We start from the raw sequence: 23339 nt of genomic DNA on the forward strand, positions 1-23339 counted from the left end.
AGATGTTAAGCATAACTGTTGCAGTCAGCACAAAAAGGAGAGCTCCAACAGGGATGCACCTTGGGCACATGACTACTGTGTGTGCAGAGCAAGGTTAATGATGTATGCTGGACATGTCAGACCTAAAGGAAATACACAGTTTATTTGTGCAGAATGGCCCAGAATTCTATGTGTGACATCCAGAAATCAGTAGATAGATGCCTCAGGTCATTAAAAGTCATTAAAAAATGGCAAGAATATAAAGATTAGCAGGTATGAAGATAGACGCGTGAGTCTGGCCTGGAAGTTTACTCTAGAACTGTGGTTACATATTAAAATTGTCCTTTTCTATCTTGATTTGTCAGAGAAAGTAAAAAAAAAAAAGTCTTTCTTTTTAGAGATGACTGTGGTCTGGCTTGCACGGAAGAGGCAACTTTTACATCATTAAATCCTGTATATATTTAATAAAATGTTTGAAATGTTGCCTTTCCTAGTGAGGTGCTTGTGATGTAATTGAAAAGTATTCAGTGTTTTGAAAAAGAAAACATGATTGCATATTTGGGAAATAGTTTTCTGATTTAGTAGCTGTAATTAGATAAAGTGCCCGAGTGAAACAGTAGTTGCCAAGCTTTCTGCAATAGCCACAAGTTACGTAAAATACAAAATGGAAAAAAGGCTCCACAAGAATCTATTCCAGTTTTGATCAACTCATGACAGCTTCCTGTGGTTCAACAATCCAAATTTCCTGAACTTCAGAGAAAGCAGCTGCAGATAGACCACAATAGTCTCATTTTTTAGTTTCATTGTCAGCTAAATAGATAAACAACTCATCACAGGGATTTGTCTTTTATATTGCATTGTTCCATCTGGCCTCTATTGGTGAGAGATAGTATGTACATCAGCAAGATATACTACAGTCCAGTGTAAGATCTTTGTTGCTTATTACCTATCAAATACAAAAAATAATAAGAGTTCAGTACATTGATGGCTTAAGGTATTTCTGAAAGATAATCAAATAGATTCATGGCTTACTGCTCTAATTCTTTTGACCACTACCGTAGTTAAGCCAATTTCAGTCATGTACTGGAGACTTCATTTCAGTATGTGGTTACAAAACTGTTTACTATGCATTGCCAAAAAATTGTAGCTGTTTGAGGTTTTTTGACTATGGTGAAGGAATGCTGTTCCATAAGAGGTTCCAAAACTATTTGTAATGCTGTACCAATCTGACATTTTAGAAACAATTGGGCAAATTCAGAAGTGACTGTGTCTGTTCGTGAAGAGCTGTCAGTAGTTACTAGGAGTAATATGAATATCCCTAGCAAAGAGATCTCTTGAGGGACTCATTATGGGGTACACCTCATTTCTGAATTCAGGCATTCAGTTGGGAGACTCAAGCCTAAATATTCAGCTCAGCTGTGATAGCCACATCTCTATCTGTGTATCGTGGCTTAATATGTAGTATATTAAACATTTATTTATGTAGTACTTAAGGAAGATACTGCCTTTGGGGACTAGCAGCAAAAATTGAGCTACAAGGAAGGAACTCATACTTTGGAAATGAAAACTTGTAAGAACCTCAGGATTGTTGCCAGCTGCCAGCATGATGAAGGGAAGTCAAACAATATACCAGCGAAGTGCTGCCCCTGAAGTGAGACCTTGAGACATGCAAGGCAGAGCCATGAGGATCACCAAGAGAATTGTGTGAAGGGATCCTAGAAGAGTTTAAATTGTTTAGGCTGGTATAATGAACAGGGAAAGGAATAAGACCATTGTCAACAAATGCATATAGGAAAAGAAAAAGCACTAAGAAGAAGAGCTTTTTAAGCTAAGGAACAGTATTCACACAAGGACACTTGGCCATGAATAAATTTATGATGGGTGTTAAAGCCATTAGAACGGTAAGGTCTCCTATGGGAGTAATGGGGAAACTGCTCTGACCTACTTTTGTGCTGGAGCACAGCAAGTTTATGAAAGAAAACCCATAATACGGCAATGGTCATCTCTGTCAGTCTTAAGTTTCTTGGCTTGCACTAAGCAGGCTTGACTATCAAGGAAAATAAGAAGGGATTGCCGTGGATTTTGAGCTGCTAGACAATTTTTTCTAATTAACTGCTAAGGACTGTGAGAGTGAAAAGATTTTAAAGGCCTGGGTTGTGAATATTTGCTTTTCCCTTTCTCTGTTGGCAAGTGATCTATTCAGTTATTAGTACCTCCAGAGTACTTCTGTGGCACTAGCCATATTTCACACTGATGCCCAAGGCAGAAAGCACTGTAGTGCAGCAAATTTGTACTAAATAACACTACCTTCCATTATTTCACAGAGGAGTAATAGGTGAGTTACGCCACTGCTCCAGAAGCTCCCCTTGACTGTATGCCATTTCACCACTGTATAACCTAGTACAAAATGGATGCAGGTTCATGTTTAGCTATTGTTCAGACACCTCCCGTGACAGCAGAACCAACACCACTGACTCAGTGTAGAAGATAATCGGAGCGGAAAATTTCTTACCCACTTGGTGTTAACAATAGCTGGGCAGAGGAGGAGGTGATATGTAATGTGTCAAGCCAGAATAGTACCAGAATACTAAAGAGACGTAATCCTCTCAGCACTATAAGACTACACTGTATACACACTGAGACAGTGCATTTTTCCCCCTGCTTCTTGGCTGGCAAAATGCTTGAGCAAAAGTGAGATGGGCAAGGTAAGATATGGACCCCCACCTTGACTTTTCACAGGGGTGGGGAGGCACAGTTTCGTGAAGCTGTAGCATAAAATATGCTAAATGTGTGAGTGGGAGGGTAAGTGAGTGAGGGGAGGCTATTGTGGAGCTGTCGTTTACCCTCTCTCTTCTTTATAAACTTGCTCTAGCAGCAAAGGATAAATATGAACCTGGGAAGTACAGGTGTGTGAGGCTGCTTTTTTAGCGTATACATTACTTTTACAAAAGAGGAAGGGGTGAGTTGGAGCAGAGGGTCAGCCAAATATTTGGTACTATTTGACAAGATTTTCATCCAGTGCGATAACCAGTATGACATACCATTCAGTCTTCTGGCAGCACGGCTTTCAAAACTCTATGTGACTGGTGCGTCTAAGATCTGCTCTTCTTAATTTTTTGAATGTAATAAAGCTATTTCTTGGAGAGTACAACAATTGGTACTTAAAATGAATGAAGTACATTTTGTGTCTGTAAGATGTGTCTTTGGGAAAGAACCATCTTCTCTTTCTGATAGTCTGAGCAACAGCTAGAAAGCAGCATGGGCTTGATGCTATCTGTGTTGCACTCCATGATTCCTTCAAGGGAAGAGGAAAGTAAAATGCTTTTTTTTTCTAGTCACAAAGGGCACCTTCAAAAAGCTTAACTCTTTATACTGAAATGTAAAGAGGTACATCAGAGCCTTTTCTAAATTATAAACCAAACATATATTTTGTATTTGGCCAAAACACTGAAAATATTTTAGGAGACAATCACCAAGCTTGATTGTCAGTGGGCTCTGTTCTGGAAAGAGCAGAGAGCTAAATACGTGGTAGAAGCTGAGAATACAAACCTTGTATCTCCAAATGCTCAGAACCCAACAGAATCAAACATTAATACTGGTCATTGCATAAAAGAATGTGTATATAAACAGAAGCAACAATGAAATCCCCCGTTGTACAGCAAAAAGCCTTTTTTAGCTTCTTGTTGTGGAAATAGAGTAATTGACCCAATCTGCAGTAAAGAGAGTGAACTTCACACAAGAAAAGAAGAAACAAGTCCTACTGTGCCTGGAATAAGTCTGGTGCAAACTGATGGTCCTATATATTTATGTAACCTCTATTGAAATAGGGAGAACTTGGGTCTGAACAGATGACAAGGTGCCCTCAGATGCTTTTATGTAGTCTGAGTCACTGTGCAGCCTGTCTTTTATGGGTTTCGCATCCGTACAGGAGGCCTGGAAGAGGGGCTGGACCGTGGGGGACTGTATATGCTGAAGTGCTCTGCCTGCCTAGCGTGTCCAAGGGGCAAGTCACAGATAGCTCAGATTCATCGGGGCTTCTCTTATCTCTTTCTGCCAAAGCTGCGTTTGGGTAACCAACAAGGCTTAACTGGGAGGACACGGATAGAAAATAATAGTGTGCCACAGCCCCCTAATAGTGCCCACTTGCAATGGGTGTGGAAGGTAGTTGAGGAGACTAAGGGTAAGAAGAACCCAGCTCTTACAGTGATTACTATTCAGTATTGGGCAGAAGTGTGGTTCTTTTGTAGATTTCAGATATCACACACTTTTTTGAACCGCCTAGTAGCAGCATTTGGGCAAAAAAGAAATTAACTTTTACTCTTCCTCCTTTTGAAGCAATCTGAAAAGTCCAACGCATTTTTGCACACAATGCAAATGAAAGATTTTAGAACCCAAAAGGCTTTGATCTTTTACTAGGGGCAAAGTTTTTTCCCCTGTTCTTTTTACAAGAAAATAACCCGGAAATTTTGAACCTAATGCAACTAAACTGAGAAAGGAAGGGATGATGACAGTGAGGTAGAGGAAATTCCTGTAAAGGAAACAGACTCAACACAGTGCACAGCTAGAACTAACCACAATTCTTATCATGTAGTGTAGGATGTGCAGGTAAGATTTTCAGATAATTTTTTTTTTTAATTATAGCTTTTAGCTTCAGATTTTAGCCCTCCCTACCCCATCTGCTTGACAGGTGAGTTTTGTTTTTATTGTCTTTGAATGTGCATTTTAAAGTAAATTGTTTTTAATTGCTTGGTCAGACAAAACAGCAGTGTCTTAGTAAATAGCTTCATTAGTTTTTTTTTTTCTTTATAGGTATGGTGAGGCTTTTTTCTTCTCCTGTGTGATTATTACTAATCTTACTTCTAGAATCGGATTATGTTTGCCTTTTCATTGATGTAAGTCCAATAAAAGACACAGGAATTGATAGCTCTGACACTGAAGTGATTTTCATCAGAATTGGAATAGTAGATTGTAAGATTGTAGCATGCCACTCTTTAGTACACTTCAGAGATATCACGAAACTTGGTGCAGCTCTCAAGAAATTGATTTTGATTTCTTTTGCTTATATTTTATGTAAATACACACAAAATGCTATGAAATAGAGATTTATGGTTTTCTTGTGAGAGTCATTTAGGAGTTGAAACATAGGCAAAATAATACTGTTCTTATTATTCTCTCTTACATTTTTTTACCACAGGAAAGTATGTTAAGACCACATTAGTTTCCTTTGTATATAAGTTACTTTCCAATTAAATGGCATCCTAAATCCCTAGACTAAGGATATGATAATACGGGTGTGTACATGGCAGGAGAAGGCGGAGAGACTCTTGATAATACGTTGCCCAGAGTAGAGTGCTTTCTTTTTCTGGCAGATACTGACCAAGATAAAATGAGTCACTGATTATATTGAGTCACTGAATCACCTTGAGTCCACCTGCAGTGCAAATACACCTGAAAGGTCAGTTTAAGATGATCCTGTTTCAGGTATCCCCCTCTTTTGGTAATTGCTGTCCGCTTCTACTGTGAATTTCTCTCTTCCTGTCAAGCACGCTTGCAAGATGACACTTCTTAATTTCACACGCTACCATACTTTTAAATCACTATAAAAATGCAAAGTTTCCGGGATTCTCTAATAAAAGTGTTATCAGTTAGCAAAAAACTTGGCAGTGGTTTATTTTTCCATGGCTAGCAAAAGACAACAGAAAATTATAGATTGCTAACCAAAGTTATAACATTGATTACCTGAGCCTTTCACACCTCTTCCCCACTTGTGGTGACATTTTGAGCTTGAAGAGGGTGTTGTTAGCATAGCAGTAACTGAAGAGCAGTGAGATTATACATCACTGGCGTTATTAAATGCTTCGTGAACGGTCACTTGATGTGGTTTCACTACACGTAGCCTGCCTGTCCCCGATTACAGACAAACGGGCAGCTGGGAAGTAAATGCTTCCACTGCTTGTCTTGTGCCAGCTCAGGCACTCCTCAGGTAGCTTCTGATGGCTTAACAGATTGAATGAGTCACCAGAAAGGACCAGCGCTGTCACAGGAGAGGGGCTGCACCGTTTGCTTGGATCGAGGGAGAAGGGAGTGGGGAGGACGGAGAAGCAGATGAGACCTTCCCCTTTTGACGACAGTGGCCCGTGACATCAGCTCAAGGGACTGCAGCACTGAATCACGCACAAAGCCCATGGGTCCTGCTTGCTACTGGCACCAGTATGCCTTTGCCACATGGGCTGTTGGGTGGCATAACTCAAAACATCATCCTTTGTTTTATACAGTATTAACAGAGATGCAGCCCTAATGAATGCCTTGAGAGAGGTCTTTACGACTGTCATAAAGCCAGAGTCAAGAGTCAGGATCCATTGATACTTTTGCAGTGGATAAGACAGTCTTCTTAAAGTTTAGGAGGGCTTTTGCCCAGTGCTGGTAGGAAACTGTCTCTTTAGTCAGACATAGGTATTGGCTTGGAGTTTCAGGATGATTTTAAAAGATGTATGGGGCGGTGACAGTTCGCATCAGCCAGTCTGTAATAAAGCACCAGGATGGGTTAACACAAATGAGTTAACCTACTCCATGTGACCTCTGAGTGTAAAAATAGATCATTCCGTTCACTTGCAAGGAATAGAGACATGCTGAAGAGAATGGTGACTAAAGTGCTCCTCTCTACACAGAATAGCTGCCCAAAAAAGTGCAGAGTGGGAGTTCTCTTCACCTCTCTTGCTAGCTCAGTGTGCACTGGCTGCTCTCTTGCCTCCTGCCTGTGTATGAGTTGTGTCTGATTTGCATGAGGTGCCAACAGACAAGGGACTAGCCTTTGCCCGACCTTTTCTTTTTTCCCTTGGGCTGACTCAGTGCCTTTCTGGTAGCTGTGCAAATGCAGAGTCACTCTGTGGCCAAACGAGCAAAGAAAAAAGCTCCTTGAGGTCTCCGTTGCACAATGTGATCATCAGCAAAGCCCACAGCCTTTACTCACTGAGATCCTGAATCGGGCACTCCAGACATTTCACTCACAGGCGTTGGATATGTTCTCACTAAATACCCTAATTAAGCCATGGCTGTTGAGTAGGCATGCTTGAAGCCTGCCTTCGCTCTAGCCCTGTGGCTGAGAAGGCTGTGGGACACAGATCAAACCTCTTAGTAGCAGAGGCAAAACACTTCACACAGTAGGGTTTGGGGTTTCACCTTGGACAGGATGCTGTAGTATAGGGGTCTGGGTGCAGCTGAGCACTTTGCGGACCTGCTCCCAAATCCCCCGGGTGTTCCCGGTCTCAGCTCACAGATGGCACACCATGGAGCTGGCACCTTATGGTGGCGTGGATGTTACCCTGCTCAGAAGGTCTCTGCTAGGGTCATTCACGCAGTGCCCCACAGCACCGTGGTGCAGACGTGAGGCCTGATGCTGCACACACAGGTAAGGCATGGAGGAGAAGAAGGGGGTTTTTAGGTTGCTCTGCTGACCCTAACATACATCTTGGGGTATGGCCATTTTAGCTGGTAATAAAGCCCAATAGGAGCATGTCTCTTGGGTGAAAGAGTTAGAACCAAAGACCTGGTGCCCGCACAGTACATGCTTTGAGGTCTTTACTTCTACATAGTTCTACTCCAATCCCACGGACTCAACGCCATTTGCAGCTGCAGCACGTCTTCAGATTTGGTTTAATCCCAAAGGAATCCTGTTTACACACTCTGGGCCTGTTGGCCTTCAGGAGGCAACAGAGCTCCATGGATTTTGGTGCCAGTTACGCCTTTCTCAGTCTGTTGCTGATAGTTGTTATTAGCTAAAGGCTGATTTTGTTATTTGGTATCTTATCTCTCGTCTTAGAGGACAGGTTCCTCTTCTAACAGCAACAGCTGCTGAAGGACCTGCATTTCCACTCCAGATGTGGAGTTCTGCATTGCTGTAGGTATAACTTGGAAATCTATCTGTAAGCAACTCTGCGCAAGATGTATTTAAAGAGATTGTTGCATATTCTTGAATATCATCTATCCTGCATTTGTGTTAAATAGCATGAGCAGGAAGAGTGCTGCAAACCCCATTTTTAAAAAGAACAATATCTAGGAAATACTGTCTGCTAAGTTTTATAGAACTACATAATAAAATACACAATTACCTATCTATCTTATTGTAATATTATTTACAAAAAAAATCTGCTTTCCTCTTTTACAGAAAGCAAGATGAAGAAAAACATTAAAGAAAATGTCTCAGAATATCAACTAAAATTGATAAAGAAAATCATGCTCACTTTGTGCTGGATCCTAGCATTGTTTGTCAGCGGGGCAGAAGTTAGAGAGATTTACTTGCCAGGTAAGAGTCTGCTTTGGTGAGTTTTGGTGTTTGTGGTGCTTTGTGACAGCTGAGAAAAGTGGATCTGCATTTTTCCATGCCTTCATGAGTTTTTCCTGTACCTGTTCATGCTTGTGTCAGGCAAAGAGCTGTTTCTAGCCTTTCTGCAAGCTTTTTAAGGATTGGTAATACAGTTTACCCTAAATATGATTCAAAATTCAGTTTGCTAATGAAAAATAAAAGGGCAAATGTAAAGGAGAATTTCTGAGAACCGAATGGAGCAAATGAATTGCTTCTGTGACTCCTTGAAGTCTCCAGCAGCTGGTCCGAGCCTGTCGCAGGGGAGAAGGAAGAGAAAGGCAGGGTGAGACCGATACATCAAAGTCTTCCACCCACACAATCTATCTGGAGGAGCTTGTCCAATTCTGTTCGCAGAGAGAAACTGAAACTGTGAAGAGTTCGCAGGTGGGCAGGTGAGGAACCGAAGATATCATGCCTTCCCATCTGCTGAAGTGAAATCCTGCCATACTTTCAAGGGTTACCACATCCTGACTGGCAGGAGGGGTTACGCAGCAAGGTCGGTCAGCGTTTAGAGAATTCGAGGTTAGGATGGGTGACCACAGCTTTCAGAATCCAAAAATTTAATTTTAGTGACAGTAACCTGATACATAAGAGGGGAAAGATTTGAAAGCAGTGAGACAATAATGTTTGTCATTCTTACCCTAAATAAGGAGTGTGGTGAGCAGGCTCTGCTTCTTCAGGATTAGGTCAGTCCCTTCTCTGTTAATATGAGGAGAGCTAGAATTGCTGCATCTGCTTTTCTACAGAACTGAGGTTGAACAGGTTAGCACCCATGTGAAAATCTTCAGTTCACTAAAAATATTAAGCTATTTTAACATTGGGCTTTTGAAAAAGGCCTAGTAAACTTTTGGAAACCTTTGAATAAACTTTTGAGAACACTGGCAAATTCCATGTTTAAGGAAATCAATTCTCTGTTAGCCCAGCATCCGGTCACATAAAAAATTATTTAACACAAAGAAAGGTAAAATTGTATTTTTGTAGTACTCCCAAGTATTTTTTTTAAACATGATGACTGTGTGTTCTTTCAGGTGGTACTGATATCTTATTGTCCTGCTTTTCAGGATGTTCCCATGTCGAACCTCAAATATGGTATCGTGCAATTAGTGATGAGGAGTTTGTTTTACAATGTGCTTTACCAGATAGAGATGCTACCCACATTTATAACAACTCACTCCTAAAACAACATCAGGTGGAATGGTTCTGGCATCAGAAAGGTAAAGAGCCACTGAAGGCTATCAAGGGAAGCTCTAATCCTGCTCTCCAAGGTGATGCACTTTGGTTTAAACCAGTAAGGGACAATGCTTCCGGAGTGTACATCTGCATGATACGGTATGTAATGGAGCAAAAGGCTTCTATTTCTATACAAGAATTAATTGTTTTATTTTGTTTTGTGTATTAAATGTTTTAACTTTTTTTTTCTGCATCAATCAGGGAAAAAATCCCATGTCTCAAAATTGTTTTGGAGGTTCAAACAAAGAAGGTGGCAAAATGTTCAGGTTATGACACAAATATGCTATATCTTCTTGCTGCCAATGGGAATTCAATAACCTGTCCTGGGACAAAATGCTACAGCCATGTAAAAAAGACAGATGTAAAATGGTACAAGGTAAGAGTCACAGTCCTGAGCATTCAAAAATCTCAGTGGAGGTACAGCTTTAGGTCTAGTTAATGCTCATGTGCCGTAGGTTCTTGAACTCTTCTTTGGCAGATAATGCAGCCTGAGAAATTCAGCCCAAAAGTAGAATCTTGAATTGCTATATATCAAGTCTGTAAGTAAGAGTTTTGAAGAAATTTGCCACACCCAAAATATTATTCCATGAAGTAGAAGCCTAGAAATGCTTTCTCTTCAGCTAAGAAATTGAAGTAATTTTAATATAACTGACAAATGTCCTCAGACTCCTAATAAATCTTTTTTTGGACTTCAGTGGAAAGAGTTTGGCTTAGCCCTACTGCCATGGTAATCCTATCCAAACATCTTCAAATATAATTTAATAACAGCAACAATAACAAAAAGAGGACTTCTAATTCCTTGATACTCTTTTCTTTTCATTAGGATGGTCATCAGATAAAACATAGGAAAAGCAGACAAAGTCTAAAGCTTAAGCCTAATGAAATCTACTTGAATCCAACCTATGACAGAGATGCTGGAATATATGTGTGTGATTACACTCTGTATGACAACACTACCAAGTGGACAATGAGAACAGCAGTAACAGTAGAAGTCATTGGTGAGTAAAGTAATAACTCAGAATAAAATACCTGAAGTAAAGTATGTTTTCTCTATTCTTTCCTACCTCATTTATGTCTTTTGTTCAGGCTCTTGTTCTGAAAAACCCATGAACTGAATTAGATACTTGATCATTACAATCCTCTTTCAAGTATTCTGAGGACATCTTGGGACATTGACTAGAACCTTCAGTGTTCAGTAATAATGTGTAGCATACAATGCCATCATTTTCAAGACCTAATTCTGTCTTGGATTTATTGTAGTTCCTAGCAGTGGGGATCAAATCTACAAAAGGATTTAGATCTCTTGATCTGGGAATAGAATTCATGAAACTCCAACTGGTGCCAATGTTCTCAATGTACTGTAGGGGGAGTGTTAGGAAGATATTCACATACTAGGAGGAAGGAGTGCTAATCCTGCATGGGAAATGTGGACAAAACCAATGTATCTCAATTCTATCTCTGTCCCTGAAGTAGAGGCTTGCGTGAAAATAGGAGTTAGATAAAAAATTGTTCCTTGTAGCATGGATGAGACCTTAATTTTTTTCACTTGACAATGATGAAGAAGGTGATATTGGTGGGATCACTGCCCATCTTCCACGTAACTTTTTAACAGCAGAGGAGACAGGAGACCTGTGAGAAATCTAACTAGCAAACAATCCTTTTGTTGTTGCATGTGCCATTTTGGGGGAAGGCATCACTGCCTGCATGACCTGTTCTTTTAGGCTTTGTATGTATTACTAAATAAAACTGGCCAGAACTCTATGGCACAGTGATATGGCATGGACTTATATTCTCCTTCAAATCATGGTGACCTTTTCCATAATATTTACTGTTCTCTGCTGTCCTCGAGGTGAAGCCCAGATATTGCCTGGCAGAATGTTCTTGGACAACATCAACACTGTGCAAGGGAGCATGCTAGCAACTCAGGATCAGGAACGAGGGAGACTCTGTTTAGTTTGCTAAAAGAGAGATGTGGTTATGCTTTTCTCCAGATATCTGTGGTTGAGTGCTGTAAGACACTCTCATCAGACACTCCAGTCACTCCAGTCAATCACAGGTCCCAGAGGAAAGCATAGCTACATGTATTCTATATCCTGAGCTGGATGGACCCAGTACAGCTGTTTCTGTGTGACAACAGCACAGGACCTATTCTCAGCATTCTGGTGGAAAGTGGGCCACTCTGTAGAAGGGAGAACAAGATTTAGGGAGCGAAAGAAAGATGTCAGGTGAGGCAACCTGGTTCTATGGCCTAGTGAGGACAGCACTCCTCTGAAATAGCTGGTCCCTTTTTTGCAGATGTTTGATGCATTTGGTACTAAGGAGTCATGGGAAAAATATATACATTCCATCAGGACAGGGCCTAGAAACCACATCTCACCAACTTTTGAGACCTCTGTGGGCTGGGTTACAATGTCGGATGCTCTTTCACTCTTCTCTCTGGCTACATTCCCACAATATTTTCCAAGCAGGCATGGACTAGCTCTGCTTTTATTCTGATCTGGCTGCACCTGAGCTAACGCACTGTGCTTCTCAGTTCTTTTTCCTCACTTCACAGCACAGTCAGAAAAACACTTGAAAGGTGCCATATACATATATACTCCCCCTGAATCTTGCATACATTTCTCTGCTGTGGCTTCATTTAAAAAAAAAAAAAAAAGTGTTGTGTGGCACCATTTCCTGCAGTATGGGACTTTCCTAGAATATCAGAGCTGTGGGTTTTAGCCCCTTCAGGCTGTTTTTCCAGAGCCTGGGTAATCGCTTAGTAGATTGTACAAACTGTGGGTGTCATTATCTGTGCCCTTTGGCAGCCTTTACTTTGAAAAAATACATGGTTATTTTAATGCAAGTACCTGTGCTTGTGAATGAGGTGTGTGTGCTGTACGTGTGCTTACTGGACATGGAATGGGGCTTGGTGGGGAACTGGTACGAGGATTGCATCCTTCAGGGGGTTTTGCAAGGGGGGCCCTAATTTCTGAATCCCAAATAACCCTAAGTGTAGGGTAGACGCTGAGCTCCTCAACTCATGTAAGATGGCAATGCCTCAGAGTAACTGAGATAGGAGGTTTCTATGTAGCTACGTAAGTTTTGTGGTCAAAACTCCCCTACCTATGCACTCTCAGACACCTCAACAACTGTAAATCATCCTCTTGGACTTAGGTGTCTAAATTCCACCTAACATTTGAAAAAGAAAATACTGTAAGATATTTTCTCTGGTCTTCTGCACTGATGGTAGCATTAGAGTTATTAACACTATTCCTGTTAATTGCAGAAAAAAACACTATCCATCCACCAAACTTCTTGTATCCCAATGGTGTGGTGATCCTTGAAGCAGAGCTTGGTAAGTTTCGATTCCTCATCTGAAAGTAAAAGAAAATGTTTAAATGAGGTATTGATAGATGATGATAGGTCTTGATAAAGCAAAACAGCTTTGCTCTCTAGGAGTATAAGAATTTTGGATAAAAAGTAGGTTTTTTCTTGGTATATATCTTTGTGGATATTAAAGAAAGCATCATGCATTATACAGATCCCAGGCTATTTAAGAGAAAAATATCCTCCATTGTTTTTCTGTGCTAATTTGTTCCAGGAAAGCCACTTGAATTGGAATGCCGTGTACAGTTCGGGTTTGAAAGAGTTTCTCTGATGAGGGTAACATGGAAAAGAAACAACAAGGAAAATATAAGTGAGAAATTGAATCAGGAAACAAGGTAAGAAAAAACCCAGTAGTCTGATTATTACTACAGTCAGCAACTCTAAAAATCCTTCTACAACAGCTTTACTGAATACATTTTACTGAAAGAAACTCAGAAGGGTCTGTTCTTCAACATATCAGTGTGTATGTCCATAAGCATGTGACAGGCACCTGCGCTTCATGTACAGAAGCACATATCGATGGCCATAAAGTCAAGAACTCAAACTTTCTGTGCGATCTTAACTAAAGCTTTAGCTCATGGACAGCTTCAACATGAATGGTGCTTGGCTGCCTGTGCCTGCATCCGCTGTTTTCAAGTGTTCCCTCTGTTGTGCCTTGCTAGCAACTCACACAATCTGTCTTGGGAAACTGTCTCCGAGTGGGGAAAAAAACAGATCAGTAAAACAGTAGTGTGGACATTGAAAGGAGTTTGGTGCCTCAGACATTGGTGTGTGTTTATTGAATCAGTCTGAGGACTTGCAGCACCGAATTTCAGGGGTCTTCCCTGGCAAGAATTAACCAGACCCTGCAGAGAAGCAATGTGTGGGGGAAAGGTTTCCTGTGACTTGGGGACAACCCAAACAGTCACTGTGCTTCCCTTTCCTTCCTGTACTTCCCTGTCTCGTTCACTTATGCAGTGTCCAGCCCGGGCAAGAAACATAGTGGAGGCGACAGAAGCAAGTGTGTCTTTCACTACGCAGCCCTGAGTCATCTTTATGGGAAAACTTTTTTGTACATTGGGGGAAGCAAAAGCCCTCCTGTCCCTGCTAAATCAAGTTCTTAACAGGAGTCATATGGGAAAAAAATAACAAATGATGATATCTCTCTCACACACACACACACACACACGCGCTCACTCATGAGGTAGGTTGGAAATTGGATTTTCCTAGCTTTTCAATGTTTAGCTTTTAATGTTCTTACAAAGTGTTTAGCTTTTTGCGTGCATACAGTTTCTGTTTATTTTTTAAAACCCCAAATGAATAAATCATTCCCAACAGACTTTCAGTACAGGTTGAATCCTTGCCCATGCTCATGCCTGCGTATCTTGAGTCAGCAGAGGTAGGGCCATGGTAGACTATGATTTTGCGGTGGCGTGATGTGAGGTGCCTTCAGGACCACCCAGAGACACCTGTACTTGTGGCTTTCAAAAAGAAATGCTGAGACTCAGAAACCCTGGGTTTTCTCGAGTGGTTGCACACACAGATCTGTTCCCCACAACCCTCGCTCAGCCCCAAAGGGGTTCCTCTTGTTACCTCTTCATTACCTATACTTCTGTCCCTTCTGTCTGTCTTACTCTGTTTGCCTATCCTGTCCTTGGGCTTTTTACCCCTGTGCAAGAGGCTGTGCTGCTCAGTCGTTTTGCCCAGCTAGTCCTCAATTAGGGCTCCTTTTTGAAGTTTCATTTCCCTGCATTTCCCCCAGGGGAATTTCTTACATCTTAGAAAAACACAAATAATCTTACAGAAGTCAAAGGGGGCTATATATTTAAAACTGGGCAAGTGCTTAAGTATTTTGCTGAGTTGATGAATTAAGAATAAACCTTTCAGTCTGCAGACCTTTGATGTTAGTATTTTCTTACAACGTAAAAACCAAACGGAAGTTCCAAACCAGAATATTGCATCGCTGTTAACCGTTCAAGCTGAATGTTACGAAGTTGCAAGCTCCTCTTTCTTTGTATTTAAGACATTTGGGGATCGTGTGAATGAACAGCAAAGGTACCATGCAAATACATTTTTTTTTTTTCTCTTTAGCATTTATTCAAAAGGTTTAAAGGGGCACACACTTCTTCATGTTGCGAAACTGAAAGAGGTTACCGAAAGGGACCTCAGAAGCAACTTCACATGCTTTGCTGAGAATTCGGTGGGGAATGCCACTGCTGTGATCCAGCTGAAAAGAAAGCAGAGAGGTAAAACTATTGATGGATGATTATTTGCCCTTGAAGACACATTTTGATTTACTCATTGCTACAAATTCATTCCCCGTTGACATGGGCTTTTTAGCCAGCTGCAGAGGTTTCTTGAAGCTGGATGGGAAAAGTTTGATTTGTCAGATGTCTAGAAAGGCACATTATTCTGAGGACTACTGAGAAGGATGGGGGTATCTATCTGGGGACTTACTGCAGGCAGGTGGGCCAAGTGGAAGCTAGAGAGTAACTAACTGGGAGGAAGAAGGGGACAGTAGCACCTCTGAACATTAATAGGCAATCTACTAAACTGAAGCAGAGCAGCTGCTGAAAGCAATAGCGTTCCTTGATTTTCATAGGACATTTCTGTTTGTTTCCCCAGTCCTTAACATGCATGTTTCTGAGAAGTTACCATAACTTGGCATAATGTGGCAGCCTTTCAAGCAAAGGCCAAAACCAGAATCAGTGTGGAAATTAAAGTGTTGAACCATAGCGCACAGTGGAGATTCATCATCGGAGTGGCACAGGAAGTCTCCAGCAGGGCACTGTGTGCAGCTCTCTGTGTTCTGATGTGACTTTTCCATCTCAAGCGATGACTACTTTCAGCCCTGCTGAGGGTACCGCAGGCCGTTTTCTCTGTGCCTTCCATCACAGATTGGCTTTTCATACCATAAAGGAGATACCATTCAAAAAAGGTCCCTGATGGTAGACTGAAACTCTGTGTTAAGGTTTGCAGCTAAATGAATTCCTGACTTCCCTAAAGTTTGCCAGCAGGGCAAGAATGAGGATTGTGAGATGGTTTGCCCCCATTTCAGGACTGAGTTTTTCATCTAAGTGTCAACATTATTTTGGAAAGCCTGAGTTATGATAGACCCTTTTCTTTCTACAGTGTTTCTTTTATATGTACTGTGCAGTGCCATTTCTACTCTCTTTGTATTCCTTTTGTGCACTGCCTTCATTTACCAGCACTGGATTGAAATAGTGCTGATGTACCGAAGTTATCTGGTCCACAACGAAACTACAGGAGGTAAGAAACATTGTATAATTTTTATTTTCTCCGGTTTTTCTACTGCCTTTTGCCATGTGGGTTAATCCAGTGTGAATTAACCATTTAATTAAATTCTCTGAATGACCCTGTTCTCTTTGAGCTGATACAAAGGCTGTTAAAGCTAGCAAGATGCTCAGTGGATTCAGATGGAAAAAAAAGCCAGGCAGTGTGGAGGAAATATCTAACACCAACTGAAATGTCACAGTTAGCCTTTTACAAGATCCCTAATTTACTCTTGGAAGATCAGAGTAGGAAGTTGAATTTTGGCAGTCCCTTTGCAGGGAATAATAGAGCATCTCCAACATTTTAACCTCATTCTCCCAAAGTGTTCAACGGAACCTGTGGACAAGAATCAAATGTCCTTGCAGAACTAAGTGAAAGACTCCAGAGTCTATTATATTTTTCACTTGAAGCCAAATAATTTCTCAGAAGAATAAACAAAGGAGAGAAATAAGATGATATAGGGCACCAACTGAGAAGTGTAGGTTTTGGAAACACTCATATTTCCTTTCTAAAAATTGTGTTGACCATCCTGACATGTACACCAGAGTGATCAGCTTCTGATATTTCAAATCTCCATAGTAGCATTGCCCCATCATCTCAGCTAAAATGGGCCTCCAACATAGTAGGCAGTGTAAAAATGTATCAGAAATGACTGTGCCTACTTCAATGAAGTTAACATATAATTTTCTCACATGGGTTGAAAGAAATCTGATAGTATGTGCCCAAGGAAATGTTTCTAAAAATTCTTGAACATTGATGCAGCTTGAGATATGGGTGTCTGAGTCTGCTTTTGTGTTTGCGTGTGTATATATAGATTATATGTGAGTGTGAAATAACTGTGTCTAGATATCTATAAATACATAGCAATGAGACAATTAACTGCCCTTTTGGAAAGTATTTTTGTGAGCCCTAAGGCAGCTGGCAAAAGCAATTTGGGAAATCACTCAAAATTTCCCCTCTGTTTGGTACCAAATTGATTTGAGAACCTTTGGAAAGTCCCCTTAGAGCTCACCACGTATGTCAGTAGGACAGAGACAGACCTGCCAAGATTCGTGCATTGAAGTTGAAGACACCGTTGGGTTCCAGGCTCTGTCCCACTCCCTGACTCTCATGTACCTCACAAAGCAGCATTTGCAGCGTCGGGGCATGGTGTATGCAGACCAACTGTGCCTACCCAGAGAGTTTTCTGCCTAAGGTGGTTGGCCATAAAATGTGTTCTCACCTGCAGGATTATGTCCTTCTCACTTCATGTGGATGCATATCAAGTCACCTGAGGTCTGAAAGGGCTTGCTCATAGAGCAGCAAAGCAGCAGTTGTGACTTAATTTTGTCTTTTCTTCCTTTCCATCATTTCTCCTCTCCCATTCCTCTTAGCACAGAATCAGAGAATTGCAGAATCCCACAAGGTTGGAAGGGATCCCTGGGAGTCATCTGATCCCATACCCTACTCAAAGCAGAGCCAACTTAGGTCAGGATAGAGAATCCACAACCTCTCTGGACAACATGCTCCAGTTTTTGACCACTGTCACAGTGCAAACTTTTTCACTAACATGTAATGAGAATTTTCCTTGTTGCATCTTGTGTCTGTTGCTGCTTCTCCTATCACTGTGCACCTCAGACAAGAATCTGTCTCCATCATCTCCGTACCCTCCCATTTGGTAGTTGAAGACAGCAGTAAGGTCACCTTTTTTCTCATGCCTTTCTAACCCTCCTTAGCCAATGCAGACACCCCTCTTAAAAATCTTGCCTGCTTCCACAAGGGGAAAGAAACAATGCAGAAGCTGTGATACTAACATTTATAGATCACGTATGCAGTCACTTTGCTTAACCTGGGTATTCTTCATTTCCTACCCTTTGGGCATCTTAAATGTTTGTGCCAAAAGCTCCTCAGGTTCTAATGGTCCTTCTGTACAATTCTGGGGAAAAAAAAATCCTAGTGGTGCTTACTGTGTATGTGGTTTTAACTTGCTATTGTAATAGTAATACTAGAAAGGAAAACGGTGATATATTTATTAATGGTCGTTGTCTAATAGGATTGCAGTGACCTCTGTGGGTGAAATGAGGAATATCTGGCTTGTAGTGCAATTTATTGTCATTTAAAAACTGTTTTCAAAGGAGCTTCAATTCTGGGTGTAGCTGAATTGAAGTTCAGCTAAACCAACGTAGTGACCTGCTGCCCCACCTTCAATTCCCACACTAGTCCTGCATGCCTGCCGGTGGTGATTCACTCTTGTGGGCCTAAATTGGCTCGACAGGGCAGAAAAATAACTCAGTAAAAGACAGTGAGTAGCTAGCAAAGTGAATTAGCTCCCTCTGTTACCCCAAGAGCTTCAGCACCGGCAGAAGGAAGTGGTGGAAGCGTGCGGCCGGGAGCAGCGGGGAGGAGCGGCAACGTAGCACGTGTTGTCTGGTCACATCCTTGGCCGCTAAACCTGATCTGCACGCCTATATTTTGGTTTGTTGACATACTTGCTGCTACACACTGGTTCTGAATCTAGCTGTTCAACCCCGGTTCATGCATGTCATTAGTTTTCCATGTGCGTTTCCTTTGCTCCTTGGAATCCATATGGGCTCTTCTAGAACCTGATGGCTCTCGCTCGGGTTCGTGATCCTCATCTTACCTCTAGGGATAGAAATCAGGAGGTTAACACTGAGGCACGGGGTGATGCTCAACACCATTACTTAGGTGTCTGTGCTGGAGGGAGGTGTCTCAGTTCCCACGCGGTGAAGATGTAGCCAACACGGTGAAATCCGGAGAGCTGCTCAGCTCACCCTGCAGCAGCACCCTGCAGTAGGACCCTGTGCTAAACAGCGGAATTTCTTTAACTGTATTGACATATGATACAACTCAGCTGATTGAACATAGGTGTCTGATGTCATCTGAGCTACTTGAGGGTGTCCTGTAATTCCAAAAGAAAGATTTGAGTATCCAATAGTTCCCACATCAAATTTGGCAGTCCCGTCAACCTTAGGGCCCTTAAATGGCAACTACATATGGGGAACTGGCCCAAGTCTACTGCACCTTTTGCTTTCACCAGTAATTCCTTTTGTTTTCCTTCCTTTTCCCTCAAGTATAGTTAAAATTTTATTTAGAAAATAGATAAGATTTGCTTTTACCTTGTAGTTAAGAATGGGCCTAACTGAGGTCATTGGTACCAGACTGTTTCAAAGCTGAGAAAAGTTCTTTATATATTTTTCATCTGCACCTCACAAACATATTCTTTTAATGAGATTGAAACAAAGTCCAGAAATTGGTCAGTACTCAGTATCTGAGCTGATATTTGGATCAGACTTAGGCTTTGCTACTTGCACCAGTCTCTCTGAATACAAATATAACAGTGTATGAAAATAGGGCATCTTTTGCAAGCAGCTAATATTTAAGAATATTGTTCCTTTAAAATTCACTATATTTTCAAAGTAGGTTGTGCATTGATTAATATTTTTGGAATCAGCATTTGGGCAAATGAGGGAAAAGATTGGGAATCATTCCCTACAATATGGATTTTGCCTGGAAGTGACCAGATCTTCCACTGGTGAAAACTCTCACATATCTGTGGAAACGCAAAAAAATGCTTGATGTTTATGTCTACAAAATTTACAAGACAGTAAGGAGTAAGGGTTGGCTTTGGGTAACTGGATGGCTGTACTTCATGAACAGGTGATAATTTTAGGTTTGTGTTGTGACTGCTTAAATAGATATAAATGGAAACTGAGCATTAAGGAAGAAGCTGAATGCTTCAGACAGGCTTATTAATGTATACAGTGTTATTTATTTATTTTTTTATTTTAGATGGCAAAGAGTTTGATGCATTTGTGTCCTATGCAAAACTAGACTCTTCTGAAAGTGACTCTACTTTAATTAGTGAGGAAAAATTTGCCCTGGAGCTTCTTCCAGACATACTGGAAAATAAATATGGATACAAGTTATGCATTCTTGAAAGAGATATTCTTCCAGGAGGAGGTAAGGTCCCCGTGGATGGTAGAAAATCTTCAGTTCTTTATGAAATTGTTTTTCATTTTCCAAAAAACCTTATGCACCAGATCAGCAAATGGTGTATTTTGGTACTGGAGTGTCTGCTCAAATCTCATTGTGTTTTGATCTTTGTATCTGGCCCCTGCACCTGAGGCATACATATGTTTGAGTGTGGTCACTGGGAGCTGCTAAGCTGAGACAAAGCTTCTTGTCCAAGAATTTCTTTGCAAGCAGACTCCATTCCCTGAAAAGAAGATGCCAAATATTTCAGTAGTTACTTTCTGAGCAACTTTGGTGAGTGCCCCCTGCAGTAAATAGAAAGCCTTCAGCACCCGTCCCTGAGAGAGACAAAGACAAGTCCAAATGTCTCTTAGACCCTGTCTGAGTATCAACAGAGTGTGTTGAGGTCTCAGCTGTGCCCTCCACCTCCTGACCAGCAAGTTGCGGCCTCCAGGCTGCATAAGAACAGCAGCAGTACCCTCTGATAGCAAGCACATTTCTAGGGGTTATGTGATTGCTCAGCATCCCTATTTTTGGCTTTCCTTATTTCTGGGTTTTAGCTGTTCATAAAGGAACTGATAAGATAAAAAGTCCATTATAGAATGCAGTAACAATTGCCATTTCTTCTCCAGCATACACAGATGAAGTTGTTACAGCTATTAAACAAAGCAGACGAGCAATAATTATTTTGAGCCCAGCCTACGTCAGTGGACCAAGCATCTTTGAACTGCAGGCAGCAGTGAACTGTGCATTGGAAGACAAAAGGATCAAGCTGGTATTAATAAAGTTCCAGGCTTTCCAAGAGCCAGAGACTTTGCCTCCAGTAGTGAAGAAAGCTCTTCGGATTTTACCAGTCATTACCTGGAAGACTTCTATTTCTGCTGCTCCAAACAAGAAGTTCTGGAAATATATGCATTACCACATGCCAGTGAAAACTACTAAGATGTTGGGAAATTGTAGCCTAAAGGGCTTTTTCCAAAGGTTATTCAGCCTGGTATATCGATAGCAGAAATTTCGTAGAGGGATGACAGCAGGGTCAGGAATGGTGACGTGATTGTAAAAGACCTTTTCTACATCAGCTGACTGCTGTGGACTGTCACTGCGGTCAGCAATAGCTCACTCCAAAACAGTGAGGACTGCAGTGTGACACTGCTGCAACCCCACAGTGAAACTAAGTGGCACTGTGCACAAGTAAATGTGAGCTATCTTGCATAACTTATTATTTTATTATTTTTTTATTATATTTATTATGTTATTTTGCTGTGATGTTGAGACATACATGTGAATGTTTTGTTCTTTGCATTGTATTTCTCCTGGAATATTTTTATACTTTTTTTGTAGAAAAGATTAAAAAAGGGAACTCCAGAGGAAGCTTGCAGTTTAATTTTCCTGTGCAGTCTAGTGGGACAAATTCAAACTCTTTAAACAAGTTATCTCCTCCTGTGGGAGCACCAAGGAAGCACCATGGGACACTGCTATAACTGGGTATGCCGAAGAGGTTGAGAAAAGGAGCACTGTGTGAGGGCTGATCCCAGGCATCTCCATCCTTCCTGCAATGGGAGAAAGCATTCCTACCAGCTGTGAAACATTTCACACTTGGAGACATCTGCACATTGCTGATCCTGTCTGGTGCTGGTCACTCGTGTGTTCCAGTGAACCTGTTGGTTATTATGGGTGTGTTGCAGTTGTAAATCAAAGTCCTGGTTGTCACAGCTAGTAGACTTCCAGGGACTCTGAAGTCTTTCCCTTGCAGTCCTTTGGCTGCTAACTCTCCAGGGTTTGTATCTCTTGGTCGCAAGGCATCTCGTAGTCTCTGTGTGTGTGGTTGTAGCTACGTAAGTGAAATGCAATGGTTAGTGTTAAGAAAATCTGAGTAGGAGACCCACTGATGTGGTGTTCTGCTGACTTCATTTGGCCTTCAAGTTAACAAGTCCTTGTTTTATAATGCTAATCAAATAGCTCATCTGCCAGATTCCTTGTAGGAAAGGGACTTCAAGAAATACTGCTGTTAATGGGACAATTATACTGAAAAGAGAACAACTCTTACAAGCAGGTTGAGCATTATCTACCTAATTTTGTTTTGGGTTCAAAGCCTTCAGTGGGAGGACTGGTGGTGGTGCTGTGGGGCAGAAGCAGAAGATGATGCCTCATGTAGAAACAGAACATCAAATGGTATCACTGGGTGTACCACAGAAAATTTTGACGCTGTAGTTGCATCTGCGCTGGGGGTTTAGTTCAGATCATGATAAGCTTTTGAAGCGAATTTCCCAGTTGTCACCACTTATTGCCTTTTGCTTTGCACTACAGAGCATCACAGGTGCACATACCGGATCCCTTTCCACAGAAAGTCAAGTGGAAAATATTCTCCACCCATGAAGGGACACTCAGTCTGTGGGACCAGCTGGCCTGAAAGAATCCCCTCGCAAACACATGCAGTATGGATGTGGGGTCCTCAGCACTAGTTGTTTGGGGGTCCATCTCTGTTCTCACTAGTCTGCACCGTTTGCCAACACAACCAAATCAGTGGGCAATTTGAATAATTTGTCAGTAAATTAAATTTACTCACTTCTAATGTGTGTAATACAGGCTTTAGCAGCTTCTAATCAACACTACTATGTTTGCACACTTTGTTATCCTAACACTAAACATGGTGGTTTTGTAGAGGAGAGAAGAGGCTGACCATTTAAAAAAAACGTTCCATGAGGGTGAATGCTGTGTTGAAGGAAGATAATGCGGCCGTCCAGTAAATGCCTTCCTGGCATGAGTAAAACAAAAGTCCAATACAAGACAACTCAAGATCCAGTTTTAGGTACGTGATGTGACTCAGCCCTTCCTCTTTCTGTTAATGTGCTAAGTTACATACCTGCATTTAAGAGGGAGAACACGTCTCTAAACGAGAACGTAATTAGCGTGCTCCTCCACCAGATGTCCCTACTGGAAGCCCTGCAAAGCCCATTTATTTACACACCGAGTAGTTTGGTTACCAGGTGAGACAGGACCAGTGAGCAGTGCCAAGTGTGGTACCTCAGGTGCCAGTTTGCACTGGGGAAGCAGACGGGGAGTGAGGGCAGGAGAGGAAGGCATGGAGCAGGCTCTCCTGCCTGCCCAGGGTGCCACCGGCTCTCCCACCTGATGCTACTTACTCGTGCCTGGA

General features: G+C 41.5%; 1 protein-coding gene across 1 annotated transcript; it reads left to right on the forward strand.

Moving 5' to 3' along the window:
- Positions 1-8151: 8151 nt before the first annotated feature.
- Positions 8152-21698, forward strand: IL18RAP (interleukin 18 receptor accessory protein). Its single transcript, XM_052774146.1, has 10 exons — positions 8152-8281; positions 9403-9670; positions 9773-9947; positions 10395-10569; positions 12840-12908; positions 13155-13275; positions 15011-15165; positions 16052-16189; positions 20003-20173; positions 20818-21698. Exons 1-10 carry the CDS (start codon positions 8152-8154, stop codon positions 21189-21191), a joined length of 1776 nt encoding a protein of 591 aa, XP_052630106.1. The 3' UTR covers positions 21192-21698.
- The last annotated feature ends 1641 nt before the right edge of the window (positions 21699-23339 follow it).

This window comes from Harpia harpyja, chromosome 22, assembly GCF_026419915.1.
Source record: "Harpia harpyja isolate bHarHar1 chromosome 22, bHarHar1 primary haplotype, whole genome shotgun sequence".
NCBI lineage: Eukaryota > Metazoa > Chordata > Aves > Accipitriformes > Accipitridae > Harpia > Harpia harpyja.

Bases quoted from the DNA above. Each gene is read 5' to 3' on its own strand.
- IL18RAP (XM_052774146.1), top strand. From the start codon at position 8,152: ATGAAGAAAAACATTAAAGAAAATGTCTCAGAATATCAACTAAAATTG. The intron at 9,948-10,394 runs GTAAGAGTCACA...TCTTTTCATTAG, and splicing joins CAGATGTAAAATGGTACAAG to GATGGTCATCAGATAAAACA. The intron at 12,909-13,154 runs GTAAGTTTCGAT...AATTTGTTCCAG, and splicing joins GATCCTTGAAGCAGAGCTTG to GAAAGCCACTTGAATTGGAA.